We start from the raw sequence: 20,448 nt of genomic DNA, 5'->3' as shown, positions 1-20,448 counted from the left end.
TATAATATAAATATAAGATCCAGTATTTCTGTCTCATACTCACATAAATGATCTGAAGTTGAGATGAATCCTGTAACTGTTTGTAACACTAATGTACCAAGTGCAGGAATCGGACTGGGAGGAAATATTGGAAGTCAAAGAAATTTCGCCATATAAATTTGTCAAGATTCCCCCACATTTAACTGCAGAGAGAAAATATTAAAAGGTGTTATTTTAGCCAAATTTATAAATTAAATAAAAATGTTTCATATTGCATTGATATTTAGGTTAACATATGAAGTGCCCACCAAGGCGATATGTAAAACAAAGGCAAATATAACTTTTACTGAACATGTAGACGTTCTTGCCATCGTAACATGGACGCCCCCACAAGACTGCTGAGGCCCATGGACAGCCCAGGGCCAATGATGTCCTAGTGGAGGCCAGAAAATGTAGGGGACACCTGGGAAAAAAGACTGAATGCTGTGGCAGAGCCAAGGATATGTGAGTAGGAGTGTTACTATTTTTATAGACCTTCCCTGGGCTTCAATTATACTCTGGGATCTGAGAAACAATAATGTTTTTTTTGTAATACATTTCTAGGAGGTGTAACAAGAACATGACACAACACAGAGTAGGCTCAAATGAATGGGCCTACTCCGGAGGGAGGTATCGCAAGGCGGATGCCACGGCTGAATCAGCCACGGAGTCCACCTGAAGAAAGGAAATGTTGATTCTTTTTCCTTGAGCAGCAACATACTGCTCACGGAAAAAAGTAGCCTGGCGGTCTACATAGACCTCCATTGTGAGGGGGCGGATTATGACGTGGATTCAGCGCCATAATCCGCCCCCTCTTTGCCCGTGTGAACTAGCCCAAAAGCTGAATATTCTGTATAAATCTATATATGGATACATACTGTTCAGTATATTGTAAATTTACCCGTTAGTAGATTCCCTTCTGTCGGGTCTATCTATAAGCACCAGCCAATAATATCCAAATATATATATATATATATATATATATATATATTTATTTATTTATTTATTTTAAACATATATACTTACCACTAGTGTGCAGTTTGCCTGTAAAATTAGAATAATAAAGTTAGATATTACAGTTTGGTACATTATAAGCTATACTTTGTAAAGAAGAATGAATACCCATCATAATATAATAGACTAGCTCTCCTATGATATGCTTATTTTGGGGCTCCCAAAGTATTGAATGGAAAGATTTGAGTATGAGTAGCAAAGTATCTATTCTTAGTATGCAAGAAAGTGTCAGGGTTCCCCCGTTCTTGAATATATATATATATATATATATATATATATATATATATATATATATATATATTAAAATGTAAAACTATTTGAAAAATAGAATTTTATTCCTCGGACTGTACCTGAGCAGACGACTCCAACATCTTCACGGTGATCACAGTTATTTGATAAAAACCCGCTGTGTGGACAGTCCCACAAGTGAAGTTCATTGCCATTACATTGCACATCAGCAAATATAATGGGTCCTTGTCCTGGGCCAAAAGCAGCACTACCGTTAAATGCAAGGGCATTGCCACAACCTAACTGCTGGCATACAACTTCTGCATCCATAATATTCCAATTGTCATCACACACAGTTCCCCATTGTCTATCATAGAGTATTTCTACACGACCATCACACCGACTTCCACCATTTACCAGCCTCAAAGCCATTGGTAGAACTAGAAGGAAAAAGAAAAAGGGAATTAATAATACCCCTGGCCAGTGGGCAAAACCCGCACCAGTAACGGACAGAGGAATATCGAGAGGCAGGAGCTCAATGCCTAAAGCTGAGATAAATGAATATTTAACAAAGTTTGCTGCAGACCCAGAGTCAACTAGGGCCTGTCCAGAAACAGATCTGTCCCCAGAGGACAGAGACACAGATAACATCATCTTATTTCCGCCAAATACCTGGTTACCTGAGTGGTTCTTCTGACTACCACTCAGGCACTGAAGTTTTTTCACTGGTGTGCAGGGTCTGATCGAGCAGTCTCAGATGACATGGTCTGAAGAACCACAGTACAAGCACAGGTTATTCCTGAGACGATGCTCTTGTTGTGTCTTGGCATCCACAGCTCCCAGTTGCATGGGTTCCTCTCCAGAAGTGATGGGAGGAAAAGTAGGTTTTTCAGGAGAGAGAGAGGAAGAGACAGAAAACTTGCAGGGGATGATGCAGCAGCCTCAATAAGGATCTGAACCTGGTTAGCTAGCTCAGCTATCAGGCCTGCCAATCCCTCCAACTTGGCTGCAAGACCTGAATAGGATTCATGCTGATCCAGAGGGAAGCAATGATAGAAGGTTATTTGGGCTAGCTATTCTGTTTGGGAATTAATACAGCAGCAATTCCCCAGTAGCTGCTGGTGAACCCTAGGGGAAGGGGCACAAAAGACGGTGTCAGGACTTGAACCCAGGACTTGAACCCAGGGACTTCAGTGTCCCAGACTGCAGCTCTTTCAACTGAACTATTCAGCCTCCTGGACAGCTCCTGTGCTGATCTGAGCCTAGTTCCCATACTTCTAGTTTCAGTTCCCGCCTCTCTGGTTTTCTCCACCCTGTTCTCTGATTGAACTTCCTATATAAACCTAGCCTTGCACTTCCTGCCTTGCGAGATTATTGTGCTCCCAGCCTGTAATCTAGCGGCTCTCTCCTGCTCTGCTGCAAATACTGACACTTATCTTGTCTATCGACCACTGGCTTCCTCCTGAGTATGTTACTAGCCTTGCAAGTAAGTCACCTTCCAAGTAGTAGCAACTTAAGACTCAGAACCAGACTGTTACAGATGGTGAGACCTAAGCTGAATCCCCCCTGCTTTCTCTACCTGCTTGCCGGTCCTGTGCTAAGCAAGGCGACAACTAGTCAACAAAACCCTTGCTGTATAGGTGACAACACAGAATGCAGACAAGACAAATAACACAAAAGGGAGGTCAGCTAGCCAAGGGTCCGGTAACAGTCGAGCAACACAGTACAGAATCAAAATCCAAGAGAATAGTCAAAAGGGTAAGTCAGAGGTCAGAGATGAGTAATACAATAGTAGAAGAAGAGATGCTTAGCAGGGACAAAGTCTAAGGACAGAGTTACACTAGCCAGCAAGTCAGTGAGCGTTGATCTCCAGTATATAGAAAGCCCAAGACCCCCCTAGGCTTGATTGGAAGACAGGATGTAATAACACAGGCAAGGCTAGAATTAGCTATTTGATGGTCATAGGGAACAAGGTGCCAGGAGATGGGTGCGTTGGAAATTCAATTACAGACAGAGTATTCACACAGTGTGACGAAAAACACTAACCTAGGAATCAAACTGAACTCGTCGCCTGCGCCTTAGCGTGCAAGTGGAGGGTGGCGCAGAGACATTACAAATATGCAATATTATTACTCGGGTAAGATGATAATTCACTACATATAATACTTACCTGTAGTAGGAAATGCTAGTTACATAAAGATACAGAGGAAAGAAAATGGAAAAAAAAGATTTTTACTATCAATATTGTAAACTTAAAGGTGATATAATACAGCAAATTCCAACCCTGGGTCACCTGATGGGAACCAGCGTTCTGCCCCCAGTCGCTCCATCCCCTTCCTCCTCCTCTGATCTCATAGGTAATTACTAGAGATGAGTGAGTAGTACTCGATCGAGTAGGTATTCGATCGAATACTACGGTATTGGAAATACTCGTACTCGATCGAGTACCACTCGCTGTTCGAATGTAAAAGTTCAATGCAGAACCAACATTGATTGGCCGAATGCTATACAGTCGGCCAATCAACGCTTGTTCTTCTCCTACCTTTAGAAGTCTTCTCCGTGCAGCTTCCCCGCGGCGTCTTCCGGCTCTTCATTCACTCTGCCAGGCATCGGGCCTGGGCAGAGCCAACTGCGCATGTCCGCTTGTAGTGCGGGCATGCACAGTCTGCTCTGCCCAGGCCCGATGCCTGGCAGAGTGAATTCAGAGCCGGAAGACGCCGAGGGGACGCTGTACGGAGAAGACTTCTCGGAGGATCCAGCCCGACCCTCACTCGTGGACTTGGTAAGTGTAATTTGATAGAATGTTGCCCACGAGCATTTTCCCCCCATAGACTATAATAGGATTCGATATTCAATTCGAGTAGTCGAATATTGAGGGGCTACTCGAAACGAATATCGAACCTCAAACATTTTACTGTTCGCTCATCTCTAGTAATTACCAGTGCTATGAGGATGGCTTGAAGGAGACTGAGCGACCCAATGGACAGAATTCTGGTTACAATCATGTGACCTCGGGGTTGGAACGGGGCCAACAAATCCATTGAGGAAGGTATAAAAAACTAATCTATATAATAATTCTGGCACAGGCTAGGTATTCCATTTATCTTCATTGCAAATTCTGCCATTATTCTAGAAATCATAGCTTAGTAAATCTCCCTTAGTACATTGTATAAATACTTTATGATATCTTCTGCTAGATGAATCTTACATTAAAGATGGGGGGAAATTAAACAGCATTTTTTCTTTGGGAAATGTTTTAGAAAATGGATTTGTACATTTTTATTGGAGTCCAATATTGGAAATATTTGATCATTCGGTGTACTATAGTAGATATGTCAGTTTACAACACCACCATAAGGGTCTCATAGACTTATATAGATGGCAAACACAGAGACCACTGTCAAGTCCCTTCCTGCTATAAGAAGCCCCCTGCAGTTATATCACCGGGGTCTGATGGGGATGACAATACAACGGTCAAACCTATGAGATGCTATGACAGGATCTATTCACATTAGCAGATGGTGTAATGGAGTCATGGCAGCTACAGTATTTTTAATATGCTTGACTGAGACCTGAAGGATCCTACGGACTTTTTTATTTTCAATCTTGTAAATTTAAAGTTGTTATAATACAGAAGACTATACAAATACCTTATTATTACTAAGACAAAGAGATAAATCAGACGGACATAGAATGTGTTATACTTACTAGTAGTAGTAGGTCCTAGATACAGGAAGATAGAGAGGAAAGAGAAGGAAAACTGTTTGTGCAGAACATATAAATGCAAATTATTACCCTAGTCAGATGACAATTCAGCCAGACATTATATATATGTATTATTATTATTTATTATATATTGCTCTTACTTGTATAGCGCCATCATATTCTGCAGCGCTTTACAGATATTATACAGTCCTATGAAAAAGTTTGGGCACCCCTATTAATCTTAATCATTTTTAGTTCTAAATATTTTGGTGTTTGCAACAGCCATTTCAGTTTGATATATCTAATAACTGATGGACACAGTAATATTTCAGGATTGAAATGAGGTTTATTGTACTAACAGAAAATGCGCAATATGCATTAAACCAAAATTTGACCGGTGCAAAAATATGGGCACCTCAACAGAAAAGTGACATTAATATTTAGTACATCCTCCTTTTGCAAAGATAACAGCCTCTAGTTGCTTCCTGTAGCTTTTAATCAGTTCCTGGATCCTGGATGAAGGGATTTTGGACCATTTCTTTCTACAAAACAATTCAAGTTCAGTTAAGTTTGATGGTCGCCGAACATGGACAGCCCGCTCTCAAATGATCTGAAAACAAAGATTGTTCAACATAGTTGTTCAGGGGAAGGATACAAAACGTTGTCTCAGAGATTTAACCTGTCAGTTTCCACTGTGAGGAACATAGTAAGGAAATGGAAGACCACAGGGACAGTTCTTGTTAAGCCCAGAAGTGGCAGGCCAAGAAAAATATCAGAAAGGCAGAGAAGAAGAATGGTGAGAACAGTCAAGGACAATCCACAGACCACCTCCAAAGAGCTGCAGCATCATCTTGCTGCAGATGGTGTCACTGTGCATCGGTCAACTATACAGCGCACTTTGCACAAATAGAAGCTGTATGGGAGAGTGATGAGAAAGAAGCCGTTTCTGCACGTACGCCACAAATAGAGTTGCCTGAGGTATGAAAAAGCACATTTGGACAAGGCAGCTTCATTTTGGAAACAAAAATTGAGTTGTTTGGTTATAAAAAAAGGCATTATGCATGGCGTCCAAAAAGAAACAGCATTCCAAGAAAAACACATGCTACCCACTGTAAAATTTGGTGGAGGTTCCATCATGCTTTGGGGCTGTGTGGCCAATGCCGGCATCGGGAATCTTGTTAAAGTTGAGGGTCGCATGGATTCCACTCAGTATCAGCAGATTCTTGAGAATAATGTTCAAGAATCAGTGACGAAGTTGAAGTTACGCCGGGGATGGATATTTCAGCAAGACAATGATCCAAAACACCGCTCCAAATCCTCAGGCATTCATGCAGAGGAACAATTACAATGTTCTGGAATGGCCATCCCAGTCCCCAGACCTGAATATCATTGAACATCTGTGGGATGATTTGAAGCGGGCTGTCCATGCTCGGCGACCATCTAACTTAACTGAACTTGAATTGTTTGTCCAAAATACCTTTATCCAGGATCCAGGAACTGATTAAAAGCTACAGGAAGCGACTAGAGGCTGTTATCTTTGCAAAAGGAGGATGTACTAAATATTAATGTCACTTTTCTGTTGAGGTGCCCATATTTTTGCACCGGTCAAATTTTGGTTTAATGCATATTGCGCATTTTCTGTTAGTACAATAAACCTCATTTCAATCCTGAAATATTACTGTGTCCATCAGTTATTAGATATATCAAACTGGAATGGCTGCTGCAAACACCAAAATATTTAGAACTAAAAATGATTAAGATTAATAGGGGTGCCCAAACTTTTTCATAGGACTGTATGTCACTATTTCATATGCGACTCACAACTTATATTCCCTATCAATATGTCTTTGGAGTATATAATAATTACATGTGCAGTGGCGGATCCAGGCTTTGCGGGGCCCTGGGCAATTGACTTTGGCGGGACCCTACTTACCGGGGTGTCTGGGGTGTATGGAATACATTTTTTTGAAAACATTAGCCCATAAAATGCATTTTTGAGGCGTTTTTTTTTAACTAGTTAGCTGTGCTTGACCAACTTATAAAACTGACCTTATTTGTGTACTATTAGCTGCATTGGGAATGCGCACGCAAAGCCAGCGCATAGAAGCAATGTCATCTCGCTGCTGGCTTTGCATATGAAAACCCGCCCACCAAGCCTCGCGCTTGTAACCCATACCTCCCAACTTTTGAAGATTAGAAAGCGGGAGAAAATGTGCGGCGCGCTGTGGCCCACTTTTATGTTGACTCCGCCCATTCTCATTCATTTTTCATGTGCTTCCCATTCTCCTACAGTCACCCATAAATTATATGTCCCCCCTCCATCTCTCCCCCAGTTTCATATACACCATTCATCTGCCCCTAGTTTCATGTCCCCCCTCCATCTCTGTCCCCAGTTTCATGTCCCCCCGTTTCTGCCCAGTTTCATGCCGTTCCCTCCCCCTTCATCTGCCCACAGTTTCATGTCCCCCCGTCTCTGACCCAATGTCATGCCGTTCTCCCCCCCTTCATCTGCCCCAGTGTCATACCGTTCCCCCCCCTTCATCTGCCCACAGTTTCATGTCCCCCCGTCTCTGCTCCAGTGTCATGCCGTTCTCCCCCCTTCATCTGCTTCAGTGTCATACCGTTCTCCCCCCTTCATCTGCCCCAGTGTCATGCCATTCTCTCCCCCTTCATCTGCCCCAGTGTCATGCCGTTCTCCCCCTTCATCTGCCACAGTGTCATGCCGTTCTCCCCCCCCTTCATCTGACCCAGTATCATGCCGTTCTCCCCCCCTCATCTGCCCCAGTGTCATGCCGATCTTCCCCCCCTTCATCTGCCCCAGTGTCATGCCGTTCTCCCCCCCTTCATCTCCCCCAGTTTCATGCCATTCTCCCCCCCTTCATCTGCCCCAGTGTCATGCCGTTCTCCCCCCCCTCATCTGCCCCAGTGTCATGCCGATCTTCCCCCCCTTCATCTGCCCCAGTGTCATGCCGTTCTCCCCCCCTTCATCTCCCCCAGTTTCATGCCATTCTCCCCCCCTTCATCTGCCCCAGTGTCATGCCGATCTGCCCCCAGTTTCATGGGCCCCCTACATTATGTTCCATCTTAAAGTTTAACACAAAAAAAAAACACACTAACCTTCCCTCGCTCCCCCGCCGCTCTCTCTGCAGTCTCACTCATACACATATTGTAGGCGCAGCGATAAAGCAGGAGCTGAACTGTGACAGCTCCTGCTTTAAACGCCTATGTATTCAGCTCATCGGGACATGCCGACGGGACCATTTTGTTAGGTCCGGGCCACAGAGCGGGGCCCCGCTGGGCGTGGGGCCCCAGGCGGTTGCCCAGCTCGCCCGGCCCTGGATCCGCCCCTGTACATATGGTATTAAAATGCTAAACAGGGGCACATCTTCCATAAGGCAACCTAAGGTAAAGGCCTCAGAAGGTTCTCAAGGAATAAACCAAGGGGGATGGATTATTTTGTTATCCAGCTGCTATTTATTGTATTATTACAATAGGTAGCCATGTTCTGACTAAGCTTCAACAGAGACAACCTGTCCCATACAGGTTATTATTACTAATACAAAGGGGTAAATCAGAAAGACAAGGAATGTGTTATACTTACCAGTAGTAGCAGTAGTAGGGGTAGTAGCAGTACTAGTAGTAGCAGTACTAGTAGTAGCAGTAGTAGAGGTAGTAGTAGTACAATTAGTAGCAGTAGTAGGGGTAGTAGCAGTAGTAGTTGTGGTAGCTGTACTAGTAGTAGCAATAGTAGGGGTAGTAGCAGTATTAATAGTAGCAGTAGTAGGAGTAGTTGCAGTACCAGTAGTAGCAGTAGTAGGGGTAGAAGCAGTACTAGTTGTAGCTATAGTAGAGGCAGTAGTAGTAGTAGGGGTAGTAGATGTAGTAGGGGTAGTAGCAGTACTAGTAGTAGCAGTAGTAGAGGTAGTAGTAGTACAATTAGTAGCAGTAGTAGGGGTAGTAGCAGTACTAGTAGTAGAGATACTAGTAGTAGTAGGGGTGGTAGTAGTAGCAGTAGTAGGAGTAGTAGTAGAGGTAGTAGTAGGAGTAGTAGTAGAGGTAGTAGTAGGGGTAGTAGCAGCGCTAGTAGTAGGAGTAGTAGAGGTAGTAGAAGTACTAATAGTAGCAGTAGTAGGGGTAGTAGAAGTAGTAGGGGTAGTAGCAGTGGCAGTAGTAGTTGCAGTAGTAGAAGTAATAGCAGTACTAGTAGTAGCAGTAGGAGGGGTAGTAGCAATACTAGTCATAGTAGTAGCAGTACTAGTAGTAGCAGTAGTAGAGGTAGTAGCAGTACTAGTCGTAGCAGTAGTTGCAGTACTAGTAGTAGTAGCAGTATTAGAGGTAGTAGCAGTACTAGTAGTAGCAGTAGTAGAGGTAGTAGCAGTACTAGTTGTAGCAGTAGTATGGGTAGTAGAGGTAGTAGCAGTACTAGTAGTAGCAGTAGGGGTGGTAGAAGCAGTACTAGTAATAGCAGTAGTAACAGTACTAGTCGTAGGGGTAGTAGCAGTACTAATAATAGCAGTAGTAAGAGTAGTAGCAGTACTAGTAGTAGCAGTATTAGAGGTAGTAGCAGTAGTAGGGGTAGTAGCAGTACTAGTAGTAGTAGCAGTAGGAGGGGTAGTAGCAGTACTAGTAATAGCAGTAGTAAGGGTAGTAGCAGTACTAGTAGTAGCAGTAGTAGAGGTAGTAGCAGTACTAGTAGTAGAAGTGGTAGGGGTAGTAGCAGTAGTAGAGGTAGTAGCTGTACTAGTAGTAGCAGTAGTAGGGGTAGTACCAATAGTAGAGGTAGTAGCAGTACTAGTAGTAGGGGTAGTAGCAGTACTAGTAGTAGCAGTAGTAGATGTAGTAGCTGTACTAGTAGTAGCAGTAGTAGGGGTAGTACCAGTAGTAGGGGTTGTATCAGTACTAGTAGTAGCAGTAGTAGGGGTAGTAGAAGTACTACTAGTAGTAGCAGTACTAGTGGCAGTAGTAGAGGTAATAGAAGTACTAGTAGTAGCAGTAGGAGGGGTAGTAGCAGTACTAGTAATAGCAGTAGTAGAGGTAGTAGAAGTACTAGTAGTAGCAGTAGTAGGGGTAGTAGCAGTACTAATCATAGTAGTAGTAGGGGTAGTAGCAGTACTAGTAGTAGCAGTAGTAGAGGTAGTAGCAGTACTAGTAGTAGTAGCAGTAGTAGGGGTAGTAGCTGTACTAGTTGTAGCAGTAGTAGGGGTAGTAGCAGTACTAGTAGTAGCAGTAGGAGGAGTACTAGTAGTAGCAGTAGTAGAGGTAGTGGCAGTACTAGTAGTAGTAGCAGTAGTAGGGGTAGTAGTAGCAGTACTAGTAGTAGTAGCAGTAGTAGCAGTAGTATAAGTAGTAGCTGTACTAGTAGTAGCAGTAGTAGAGGTAGTGGCAGTACTAGTAGCAGTAGTAGGGGTAGTAGTAGCAGTACTAGTAGTAGTAGCAGTAGTAGCAGTAGTATAAGTAGTAGCTGTACTAGTAGTAGCAGTAGTAGAGGTAGTAGCAGTACTAGTAATATCAGTAGTAAGAGTAATAGTAGTAGTACTAGTAGTAGTAGGGATAGTGGCAGTAGTAGTACTAGTAGTAGTAGGGATAGTGGCAGTGGTAGTAGCAGGAGTACTAGTACTAGCAGTAGTAGAGGTAGTAGCAGTACTAGTAGTAGTAGCAGTAGTAGGATTAGTAGAAGTAGTAGTAGCAGTACTAGTAGTAGGATTAGTAGTAGTAGCAGTACTAATAGTAGTTGTAGCAGAAGTAGGAGTATTAGTAGTAGCAGCACTAGTAGTAGTAGTAGGAGTAGTAGTAGTAGTAGCAGCACTAGTAGTAGTAGGAGTAGTAGTAGTAGTAGGAGTAGTAGGAGTAGTAGTAGTAGGAGTAGTAGTAGCAGCACTAGTAGTAGTAGCAGCACTAGTAGTAGTAGTAGGAGTAGTAGTAGCAGCACTAGTAGTAGTAGGAGTAGTAGTAGTAGTAGTAGAAGTACTAGGAGTAGTAGTAGTAGATCCTAGATACATGAAGATAGAGAAGAAAAACTATAGTTATAGTTTGTCCAGACTATATAAATGACATATTTATTACTCCATTCAGGTAATAATTCAACCAGACATTTTATGTATGTATATAATATATATATAATATTATTATATATCAGTGCAGGTGCATGGTCCTGCGGAGAGTGCACCTTGTTGTACACTGTCTACCAATAAGTATTTGGACACCTGTGGTAGATTAGAAAAACAACATTTATTCCTATTGAATAGTTGGTAGACCCCAGCAGATGCTTCCTTATGGATGATTTTGAGTGACACAATACTCTCGGATGCCTGGTGACACTCCTGGTGTATGTGAGCCATCGGTTGGGTGCGGTTTCTCTGGCCAGCACTCGACTGTCTCTATCTCGCAATTTCGTGGATCTGATGACTCGGGGCACTTTCTGACAGTCACAGTTCACCTTCCACTTCATACTCACATAGGCCACTGTCGATTTTGGGTGATTGTCCCTTAAGGATCGACCATTTCTGTGGTACCCCACAATTACCCCTTTCTCAAAATCGGACGACTCTGCATTTCGTGGCATCTTGCATGCGACTAATGCCAATGCTGTTTCCTCTACGATATTTAACAGCAGAGGGCGTGACACCACAGATATCTTCATTTACATGGATGTCCAAATACTTGGTAGACAGTGTAAATTGGTTGCACCCTCTGCACCCAAGGTACCGTAAATTAGAAGTTGCCAAAGTGGGGAACGCCAAGTCTGCTAGCCATATCTCCTGTTTTATATCACCAATAAAAGTCCTTCTGCTGAAGTATGTAGCCTGAGAGTTTCAGCTTTCATACACGACCATGGTTTTATAAGCAGCATGAAGTATTACATAATATATACATAAATTACATATATAATTAAATATATATACATATATTACATAAAGGTCAAAATCCTTACTAAGCTTTTATCTAGTGAGATCTCCTGATTTTTTTTATAGCTAGAACTGCTCAGTCCTATAGGCAGTAATAATGATGAGACTCAGCTATCTGAGCGACCTCCTCCCACTTTGTCCTTTGTTAATAGAGATCAGAGGATCTCTATACGCACTATCTTCTGTGCCAGAGAAGATCAGGGCTCCAGACATCCGTTTCATGGCCACTAAGGATTGAACGTTCACTGTCCATGTGCAGCTTTCTCCATTCATTTCTACGGATGTTCCTAATACAGTTAAGCAGGTACCTTCAGTTTATTTTGGGTCTCCAATGGAAAAATTTGAGTATGTGTAGCAAATTGTCTATTCTTAGTATCTAATAAAGTGTCAGGGATCCCCCGTTCTTGAGATGGTGCAGGTTTATTATACATCTTGTGACAGGACCAGGGGCAAAGTGGTAGAAGGAGTATACATTTCTCCCAGGTTCCTGCCATATATGATCTAGATGCAGCTGAGAAAACCTCTGTTCCTTTTGGAGGGTATTACTAAAACCTTGGTGAAAGGTCTGGCTTTTGGAGTTGGGAGTATTGGGTGTCTCTACTCCATTGAGTCGCTCCAGTTTTCGGGATGTGTGGGGTTAATTCCTGGTATCCTAAAATGTGTATATAAGGGCAGCCGACATGTATATGGTTCTCTCCGGTTATGGGAAACCATTTTTTAGCTGAACTGCTCTATATTGTGTATAGGGAGTTGTGCAGTAGGCCCAGTTTTGCAAAATTCGATTTGGGCGTTTTTTCCAGATTTTCCAAAAAAGCTTGTAGGATGAAGGAGAGAGTGAGCAACGTGAAGGTCAGAACACTGGTTACAATCATGTGACTTGGGTCGGGAACAAGGGCAAAAAATCCAATTCTGGCACAGGCTTAGGTATTCCTGAAGGATCCTATGGACTTACAGTACAATGAGATCTGTCATGGTGTTGGTATTTTTTTTTTTTTTTTTTACATTGTAGTCTGTGTTATTCCTGCAGTTAAAAATACCTGAACCCCCAACAGAAACCGAAAAGTAGTAGGTTATAATAGTAGGATATAATTTGCCATATTATTACTCAGGTAAGATGATAGATATATATATATATATATACCTACTACTATAATACTCACCTGTAGTAGTAAGAGCTAAATCCATCAAGATGGGAAAAAAGTGTTTTTTATTTTCAATATTGTAAGCTTAAAGTTGTTATACAGCAGACTATATATATAACTTATTACTAAGACAAAGGGGTAAATGAGACGGACATAGAATGTCTTATACTTACTAGTGGTAGTTACAGGTCCTAGATACATGAAGATAGAGAGGAAAGAGAAGGAAAACTGTTTGTTCAGACTATATAAATGCCATATTATTACTAAGACAAAGGGGTAAATGAGAAGGACATACAGTGGGGAAAAAGTATTTAGTCAGCCATCAATTGTACAAGTTCCACCACTTAAAAACATGAGTTTGGCCTGTAATTGACATCACAGGTAGACCTCAACTATGAGAGACAAAATGAGAAAACAAATCCAGAAAATCACATTGTCTGATTTGGAAAGAATTTATTTGCAAATTATGGTGGAAAATAAGTATTTGGTCAATGACAAAATTTCATCTCAATACTTTGTTATATATCCTTTGTTGGCAATGACAGAGGTCAAACGTTTTCTGTAAGTCTTCACAAGGTTGGCACACACTGTTGTTGGTATGTTGGCCCATTCCTCCATGCAGATCTCCTCTAGAGCAGTGATGTTTTGGGGCTGTCGCTTGGCAACATGGACTTTCAACTCCTTCCAAAGGTTTTCTATAGAGTTGAGATCTGGAGACTGGCTAGGCCACTCCAGGACCTTAAAAATGCTTCTTACAAAGCCACTCCTTCGTTGCCCCGGTGGTGTGTTTCAGATCATTGTTATGTTGAAAGACTCAGCCATGTTTCATCTTCAGTGCCCTTGCTGATGGAAGGAGGTTTGCACTCACAACCTAATGACACATGGCCCCATTCATTCTTTCATGTACCAGGATTAGTCGTCCTGGCCCCTTTGCAAAGAAACAGCCCCAAAGCATGATGTTGCCACCCCTATGTTGCCACAGTAGTTATGGTGTGCTTGGGAGGGAAATCCGCATACTTTCTCCTCCATTCACGACAAGTTGTATTTCTACCAAACAGTTCTACTTTGGTTTTATCTGACCATATGACATTCTTCCAATACTCTTTTGGTTCATCCAAATGCTCTCTAGCAAACTTCAGACGGGCCCGGACATGTACTGGCTTAAGCAGTGGGACACGTTTGGCACTGCAGGATCTGATTACTGATGGTAGGCTTTGTTACGTTGGTCCCCTCTCTCTGCAGATCATTCACTAGGTCCCCCGCGTGGTTCTGGGATTTTTGCTCACTTTACTTATGAACATTTTGATTCAACAGGGTGAGATCTTGCAAGAAGCCCCAGATCAAGGGAGATTATCAGTGGTCTTGTATGTCTTCCATTTTCTAATTATTGCTCCCACAGTTGATTTCCTCACACCTAGCTGCTTGCCTATTGCAGTTTCAGTCTTCCCAGCCAGGTGCAGGGCTACAATTTTGTTTCCGGTGACAGCTCTTTGGTCTTCACCATAGTGGAGTTTGGAGTGTGACTGTTTAAGGTTGTGGAAAGTTTTCTTTTATACTGATAGTAAGTCCAAACAGGAGCCATTACTACAGGTAAGGAGTGGAGGACAGAGGAGACTCATAAAGAAGTTACATGCCTGTAAGAGCCAGAATTCTTGCTTGTTTGTAGGTGACCAAATACTTATTTTCCACCAAATAAATTGCAAATAAATTCTTTCCAAATCAGACAATAATTTTCTGGATTAGTTTTCTCATTTTACTCTCATAGTTGAGGTCTATGTACCTATGATGTCAATTACAGGCCGACCTCATCTTTAGAAGTGGGAGAACTTGCCCAATTGGTGCCTGAATAAATCCTTTTTTTCCAACTGTAGAATGAGTTATACTTACTAGTGGTAGGAGGAGGAGTAGGAGTAGTGGTAGGAGGAGGTCCTAGATACACGAGGATAGAGAGGAACGAGAAGGAAAACTGTTTTAGTTTGAGCAGACTATATAAATGCCTTATTATTACTAATATAAAGGGGTAAATCAGATGGACATAGAATGTGTTATACTTACTAGTGGTAGTAATAGGTCCTAGATACATGAAGATGGAGGAGAAGGAAAGCTGTTTGTTTGTTCAGACTATATAAATGCTAAATTATTACTCCGGTAAGATGATAATTCAGCCAGACATTATGTATATCTATTATTATTTATTATACATTGTGCTTACTTGTATAGCGCCATCATATTCTGCAGTGCTTTATAGTGTTGAGTGAATAGTATTCAAATCCTAGATTCGAATTCCTCCGCTATCATAGGAATGCATGGGAGTGGCCGTTCGCAAAGGGGTTAAGTGCCGGCCGCCGGCGCCTGCACCGCTCCCATTCATTCCTATGGAGCGAGGTATTCTAAGCTAGAGTTTTGAATACTATTTGCTCATCTCTAGTGCTTTACAGACATTATATGTCACTGTCTCATATGGGGCTCACAATCTACATTCCCTATCAATGTCTTTGGAGTATATAATAATGACATGTGGTAGTAAATGCTAAACATTCACACATCTTCCATGAGGAAACCTAAGGTGAAGACCTCAGGAAATAAACCAAGGTGTTTGGATTATTTTGTTAACCAGATGCTATTTATTGTATTATTTCATTAGGTAGCCATGTTCCAACTAAGCTTCAGCAGAGACAACCTGTCCCATACAGCAATTCACCAGGGGATATTTATTATAACTTGTAGGACAGTTTTTACTTGCTCAAGTCATGAAAAAGTTGAAAAGCGTGCCAGGTGCTTCCATTCATTTCTATGGGAGCGCGCTGTTTGGATCAGCTGATCTGAACAGTGTTCGCTCATCTCTAGTCTCCAATGATCTCCTGATGGCTAAATCCAATGGTGACTTTTCTCTTCTTATTCTTCTGGACCTCAGCATTTGACACTGTTGACCATCATCTCCTCCTCACTATGCTCTGCTCATTCGGCCTCAAGGACACCGTGCTCTCCTGGTTCTCCTCTTATCTCTCAGACCACACTTTCAGTGTATCATTTGCGGGCTCTATGCACATCTTATAATAATAATAATATAATAATACATTTTATTTATATAGCGCCAACATATTCCGCAGCACTGTACAATTTATAGGGTTCAGATGCAGACAGACATACATAACAAAGAACGTAATTTCACACAATGGGACTGAGGGCCCTGCTCAAAAGAGCTTACAATCTATGAGGTAGAGGGGGTGACACAAGAGGTAGCAGGGGCGGCATTGCTTATTCAGTGTTCAGACAATTTTGTGCATTAGGAATTGTGATAGGCCTGTCTGAAAAGATGCGTCTTTAGTTTGCGTTTGAAACTGTAGAAGTTGGGAGTTAATCTTATTGTCTGGGGTAGAGCATTCCAGAGAAGTGGTGCAGCTCGGGAGAAGTCTTGTATACGAGCGTGGGAGGTTCTGATAATAGAGGATGTAAGTGTTAGGTCATTGAGTGAGCGGAGAGCACGGGTTGGGCGGTAGACAGAGATGACGGTAGAAATGTATGGAGGTGCGGCATTATAGAGAGCCTTGTGGATGAGAGTAATAACTTTATATTTTATTCTATAATGAATAGGCAGCCAGTGTAGTGACTGGCACAGACCAGAGGCATCGCTGTAGCGTCTAGCTTGATAGATGAGCCTGGCCGCTGCATTCAGAATAGATTGTAGAGGGGAGAGTTTAGTGAGGGGAAGACCGATTAGTAAGGAATTACAGTAGTCAAGGCGAGAATGAATCAGAGAGACAATAAGTGTCTTTAGTGTATCTCTGGTAAGGAAAGGGCGTATTCTGGAGATGTTTTTGAGGTGGAGGTGACATGAACGTGCGAGTGATTCAATATAAGGGGTGAAGGAAAGGTCTGCGTCAAATATGACCCCGAGGCAGCGGGCATGCTTCCCGTGATATCAACCCTGCACTAATACAGAATACCAATGACTGTCTCTCTGCTGTCTTAAATATCATGTCTTCACTCTATCTGAAACTAAATCTCTCTAAGACTGAACTACTACTGTTTCTACTATCTAATAGAGCTATCCCTGATATATCCACTGCAGTCTCAGGCCTTACTATAATTCCTAGGCAGCAGGCCCGCTGCCTTTGGGTTATGTTTGACTCAGACCTTTCCTTTACCCCCTATATTGAATCACTGCATGCTCATGTCATCTCCACCTCAAAAACATCTCCAGAATACGCTCTTTCTTAGCCAGAGATACATTAAGACACTTACTGTTGCTCTGATTCACTCTCGCCTTGACTACTGTAACTCCTCGGTCTTCCCCTCACTAAACTCTCTCCTCTACAATCTATTCTGAATGCAGTGGCCACTACAGCGATGCCTCTGGTCTGCGCCAGTAGCCACATTGGCTGCCTATTCATTACAGAATACAATATAAACTTAATACCCTCATCCACAAGACTCTCCATAATGCCGCACCTCCATACATTTCCTCCCTCACATGTGTCTATTGCCCAACCCGTGCTCTCCGTTCACTCAATGACCTAACACTTACATCCCCTATTATCAGAACCTCCCACGCTCGTATATAAGACTTCTCCCGAGCTGCACCACTTCTCTGGAATGCTCTATCCCGGACAATCAGATTAACTCCCAATTTCTACAGCTTCAAGCGCTAATTAAAGACACATCTTTTCAGACAGGCCTATCACAATTCCTAATGCAAACCCTTCTATACCGTAACTAGAAGCCATAAAACGAACCCTTCTTTGTTTACGCTCCCCCATTACCCCACATGATATGATGTCATTTCAGGCTAACTTTATATGCCCAAGCACCCTCTGCACTTTAAAGGACACGACTGATGACTGCTCATACAGGTTTATGTTTGTGTAATGACAGTAACCTCTATTACAAAATTGTCTGACCATTTTATAAGTAATGCCGCCCCTGCTACCTCTTGTGTCACCTCCTCTACATCATAGATTGTAAGCTCCTGCGAGCAGGGCCCTCAGTCCCATTGTGTAAAGTGACTATCTCTTTGTTATGTATCTTTTTGTCTATACTAGAATCCTACAAATTGTACAGTGCTGCGGAATATGTTGGCGCTTTTATAAATAAAATGTATTATTATTATTATTATTTATTATATATCTATAAGTTAAAATGTAAAACTATTTGAACAATAGAATTTTATTCCTTGGACTGTACCTGAGCAGACGACTCCAACGTCTTCATAGTGTCCACAGTTATGTGATAAAAACCCATTGTGTGAACAGTCCCACAAGTGAAGTTCATTGCCATTACATTGCACATTATCCAATATAATGTTTCCTTGTCCTGGGCCAAAAGCAGCACTACCCTTAAATGCAAGGGCATTGCCACAACCTAACTGTTGGCATACAACTTCTGCAGCCAAAATATCAAAATAGTCATCACACACAGTTCCCCAATGTCCGTTATAGAGTATTTCTACACGACCATCACACCGACTTCTACCATTTGCCAGCCTCAAAGTCAGTGGTGGCCCTAATAGGAAAAAAAGAAAAAGAAAATTGCTAAATTCCACATGCAATGTACAAAGCAACAGATGTATTATTGTGATTGCAACTCCATCAATATGTTAAAATGTGGCACTTCAAGTTTTGGATGATGTGAATGAAATAAACCCAACATGTTCCTAATTTCTTAGTGGGAGTAAACTGTTTATGGAAAGAAATAAGAACATTGTAGCAGCCGAGTTGGAGAAAGGTGAGGAGGTTGGGAGCAGTATTACAGTAGCTGTAGTCCCGGGGGAAGGATCTCTAACAGACCCTCCAGTGCTCTCAGGACTGATACAGTGCAAAGAGGAACTGCAAGGAGTGTGAGGAGGATTGCAGGGGAACGTTAGGGGGGTAAACCTCCCGAAACATGATGGTGGTTGGAGTGCCCTTGATAGTGAGTGCAGGATTAAGACTCAAGAGATGTCGATGTGGAAGAAACAACTCAAGTCTTTTAGTTGAAGGAGAACATGTAACACAGCAAACAGCCCTCACACAATTCCATTGGCAAATAGAAATAGAACGTTGGCAATGCAGAAACAAATTGTGATTAGACTATGGATTTTACATTGCAAAAGCAGTAAAACTTAATGTCAATTTGACATCAGTTGGTCAAAATTGTCCAGTTTATGTGACAGTGCAAATGTCTTAAATTTTATCAAAGCAATAATCAGAGATTTGTAAATTTTGAGAAAACACTGTTTAATTCTCTTTACCCCAATTCATACTGTTAAAGGGGTTGTCCAGAGAATAATACACTAATTTGCCTGATCTGGCAGGATGTTGATGATGGACTCGGGTCTGGCCTTGTTCCAACCCTGAGTCACATGATGCAAACTAGTGTTCTACCCCCAGTCACTTCATTTCCTTCCTCCTCTTTAGATCTCATAGGTAATTACCAGTGCTATGAGGATGGCTTGAAGGATGAAGGAGACTGAGCGACTCGAAGGTCAGAACCCTATTGACAATCATGTGACCCCCGGGGTTGGAACAAGGCTAAAAAATCTATTGTGGAAAGTATAAAAAAATCTCAAAAACATATCTAAATGAATATGGCACAGGCTAGGTATTCCATTTATTTTTACTGCAAATTCTGCCATAATTCTAGAAAACTTAGCTTAGTAATGGTCCCATTGTTTAAATGCTTTATGATAACTTTCCTTTAAAAGAATGGCTCTAAAGTTATCCCTAACAATTCTCTAAGCTTCAGCAAAGAGAACCTGTCCCATACAACAATTCACCAGGGGGAATTTATTAAGCCAGTTTTTTACATGGTGGTTATGGCATGTGTGGGGTTACGTACTGCCACATGTATAGTCTATGGGGTCCGTGTGCTTTTACAGCACAGCGCTTGCACTTGCGTTTGGTATTCCATTCGGGGGGGTCACCATGCAACTTCCCTGGATGAAATCCAAATGCTGATGTGAACAAGGACTTAACTGTGTGATTCACAGCCTATCTTCCTATCAGGTCTGGGGCAGTTATTTATTTCTTGCTCACATTCACATTGGTGCTTGCTATTACCTTGTGTGTGCTGGCTGTTACTCTTGCTGATTTGTACCTGTACTAATATTATTGATCTCTGAATTTACCTTTGACTATTCTCTTGGATTTTTATTCTGTACTGCATTGCTCGACTGTTACCGACCCCTTGGCTAGCTAACCTCCCTTTTGGTGTTGTTTGTATTGACTGTGTTCTGTGATATTACTTATATCTAAGGAGGGTTTTGACGTCCTGTTGCAGAAAGGAACGGGGATGGGAGGATCAGCCCTGTGACCCTCTCCCCAGTCTTCACCAGCAGCTACTGGGGAATTGCTCCCCTAGCAATTCCCTTACAGGACCTTGTTGTAAATAGGTTAACCCTCTGTCAGCATAGGCATTAAATGTTTCCCCCAAGGTAAGTTATAAGATGTAAAAGAGGG

The 20,448-nt window shown here is 42.1% G+C and overlaps 1 protein-coding gene across 1 annotated transcript in view; it reads right to left on the bottom strand.

Moving 5' to 3' along the window:
• Positions 1 to 39: 39 nt before the first annotated feature.
• LOC142219131 (scavenger receptor cysteine-rich domain-containing protein DMBT1-like) overlaps positions 40 to 20,448 on the bottom strand; it is a 116,644-nt gene continuing 96,235 nt past the window's right edge. The window contains exons 5-8 of the mRNA XM_075288097.1: positions 18,197 to 18,514; positions 1,858 to 1,863; positions 1,383 to 1,700; positions 40 to 182 (exon numbers count right to left, since the gene is read on the bottom strand). Of these exons, the coding sequence (XP_075144198.1) occupies positions 40 to 182; positions 1,383 to 1,700; positions 1,858 to 1,863; positions 18,197 to 18,514 (785 nt within the window). The remainder of the gene's footprint in view (positions 183 to 1,382; positions 1,701 to 1,857; positions 1,864 to 18,196; positions 18,515 to 20,448) is intronic.

Source organism: Leptodactylus fuscus, chromosome 10, assembly GCF_031893055.1.
Source record: "Leptodactylus fuscus isolate aLepFus1 chromosome 10, aLepFus1.hap2, whole genome shotgun sequence".
NCBI classification, from domain to species: domain Eukaryota; kingdom Metazoa; phylum Chordata; class Amphibia; order Anura; family Leptodactylidae; genus Leptodactylus; species Leptodactylus fuscus.
This window is presented reverse-complemented; position numbering and strand designations above follow the sequence as displayed.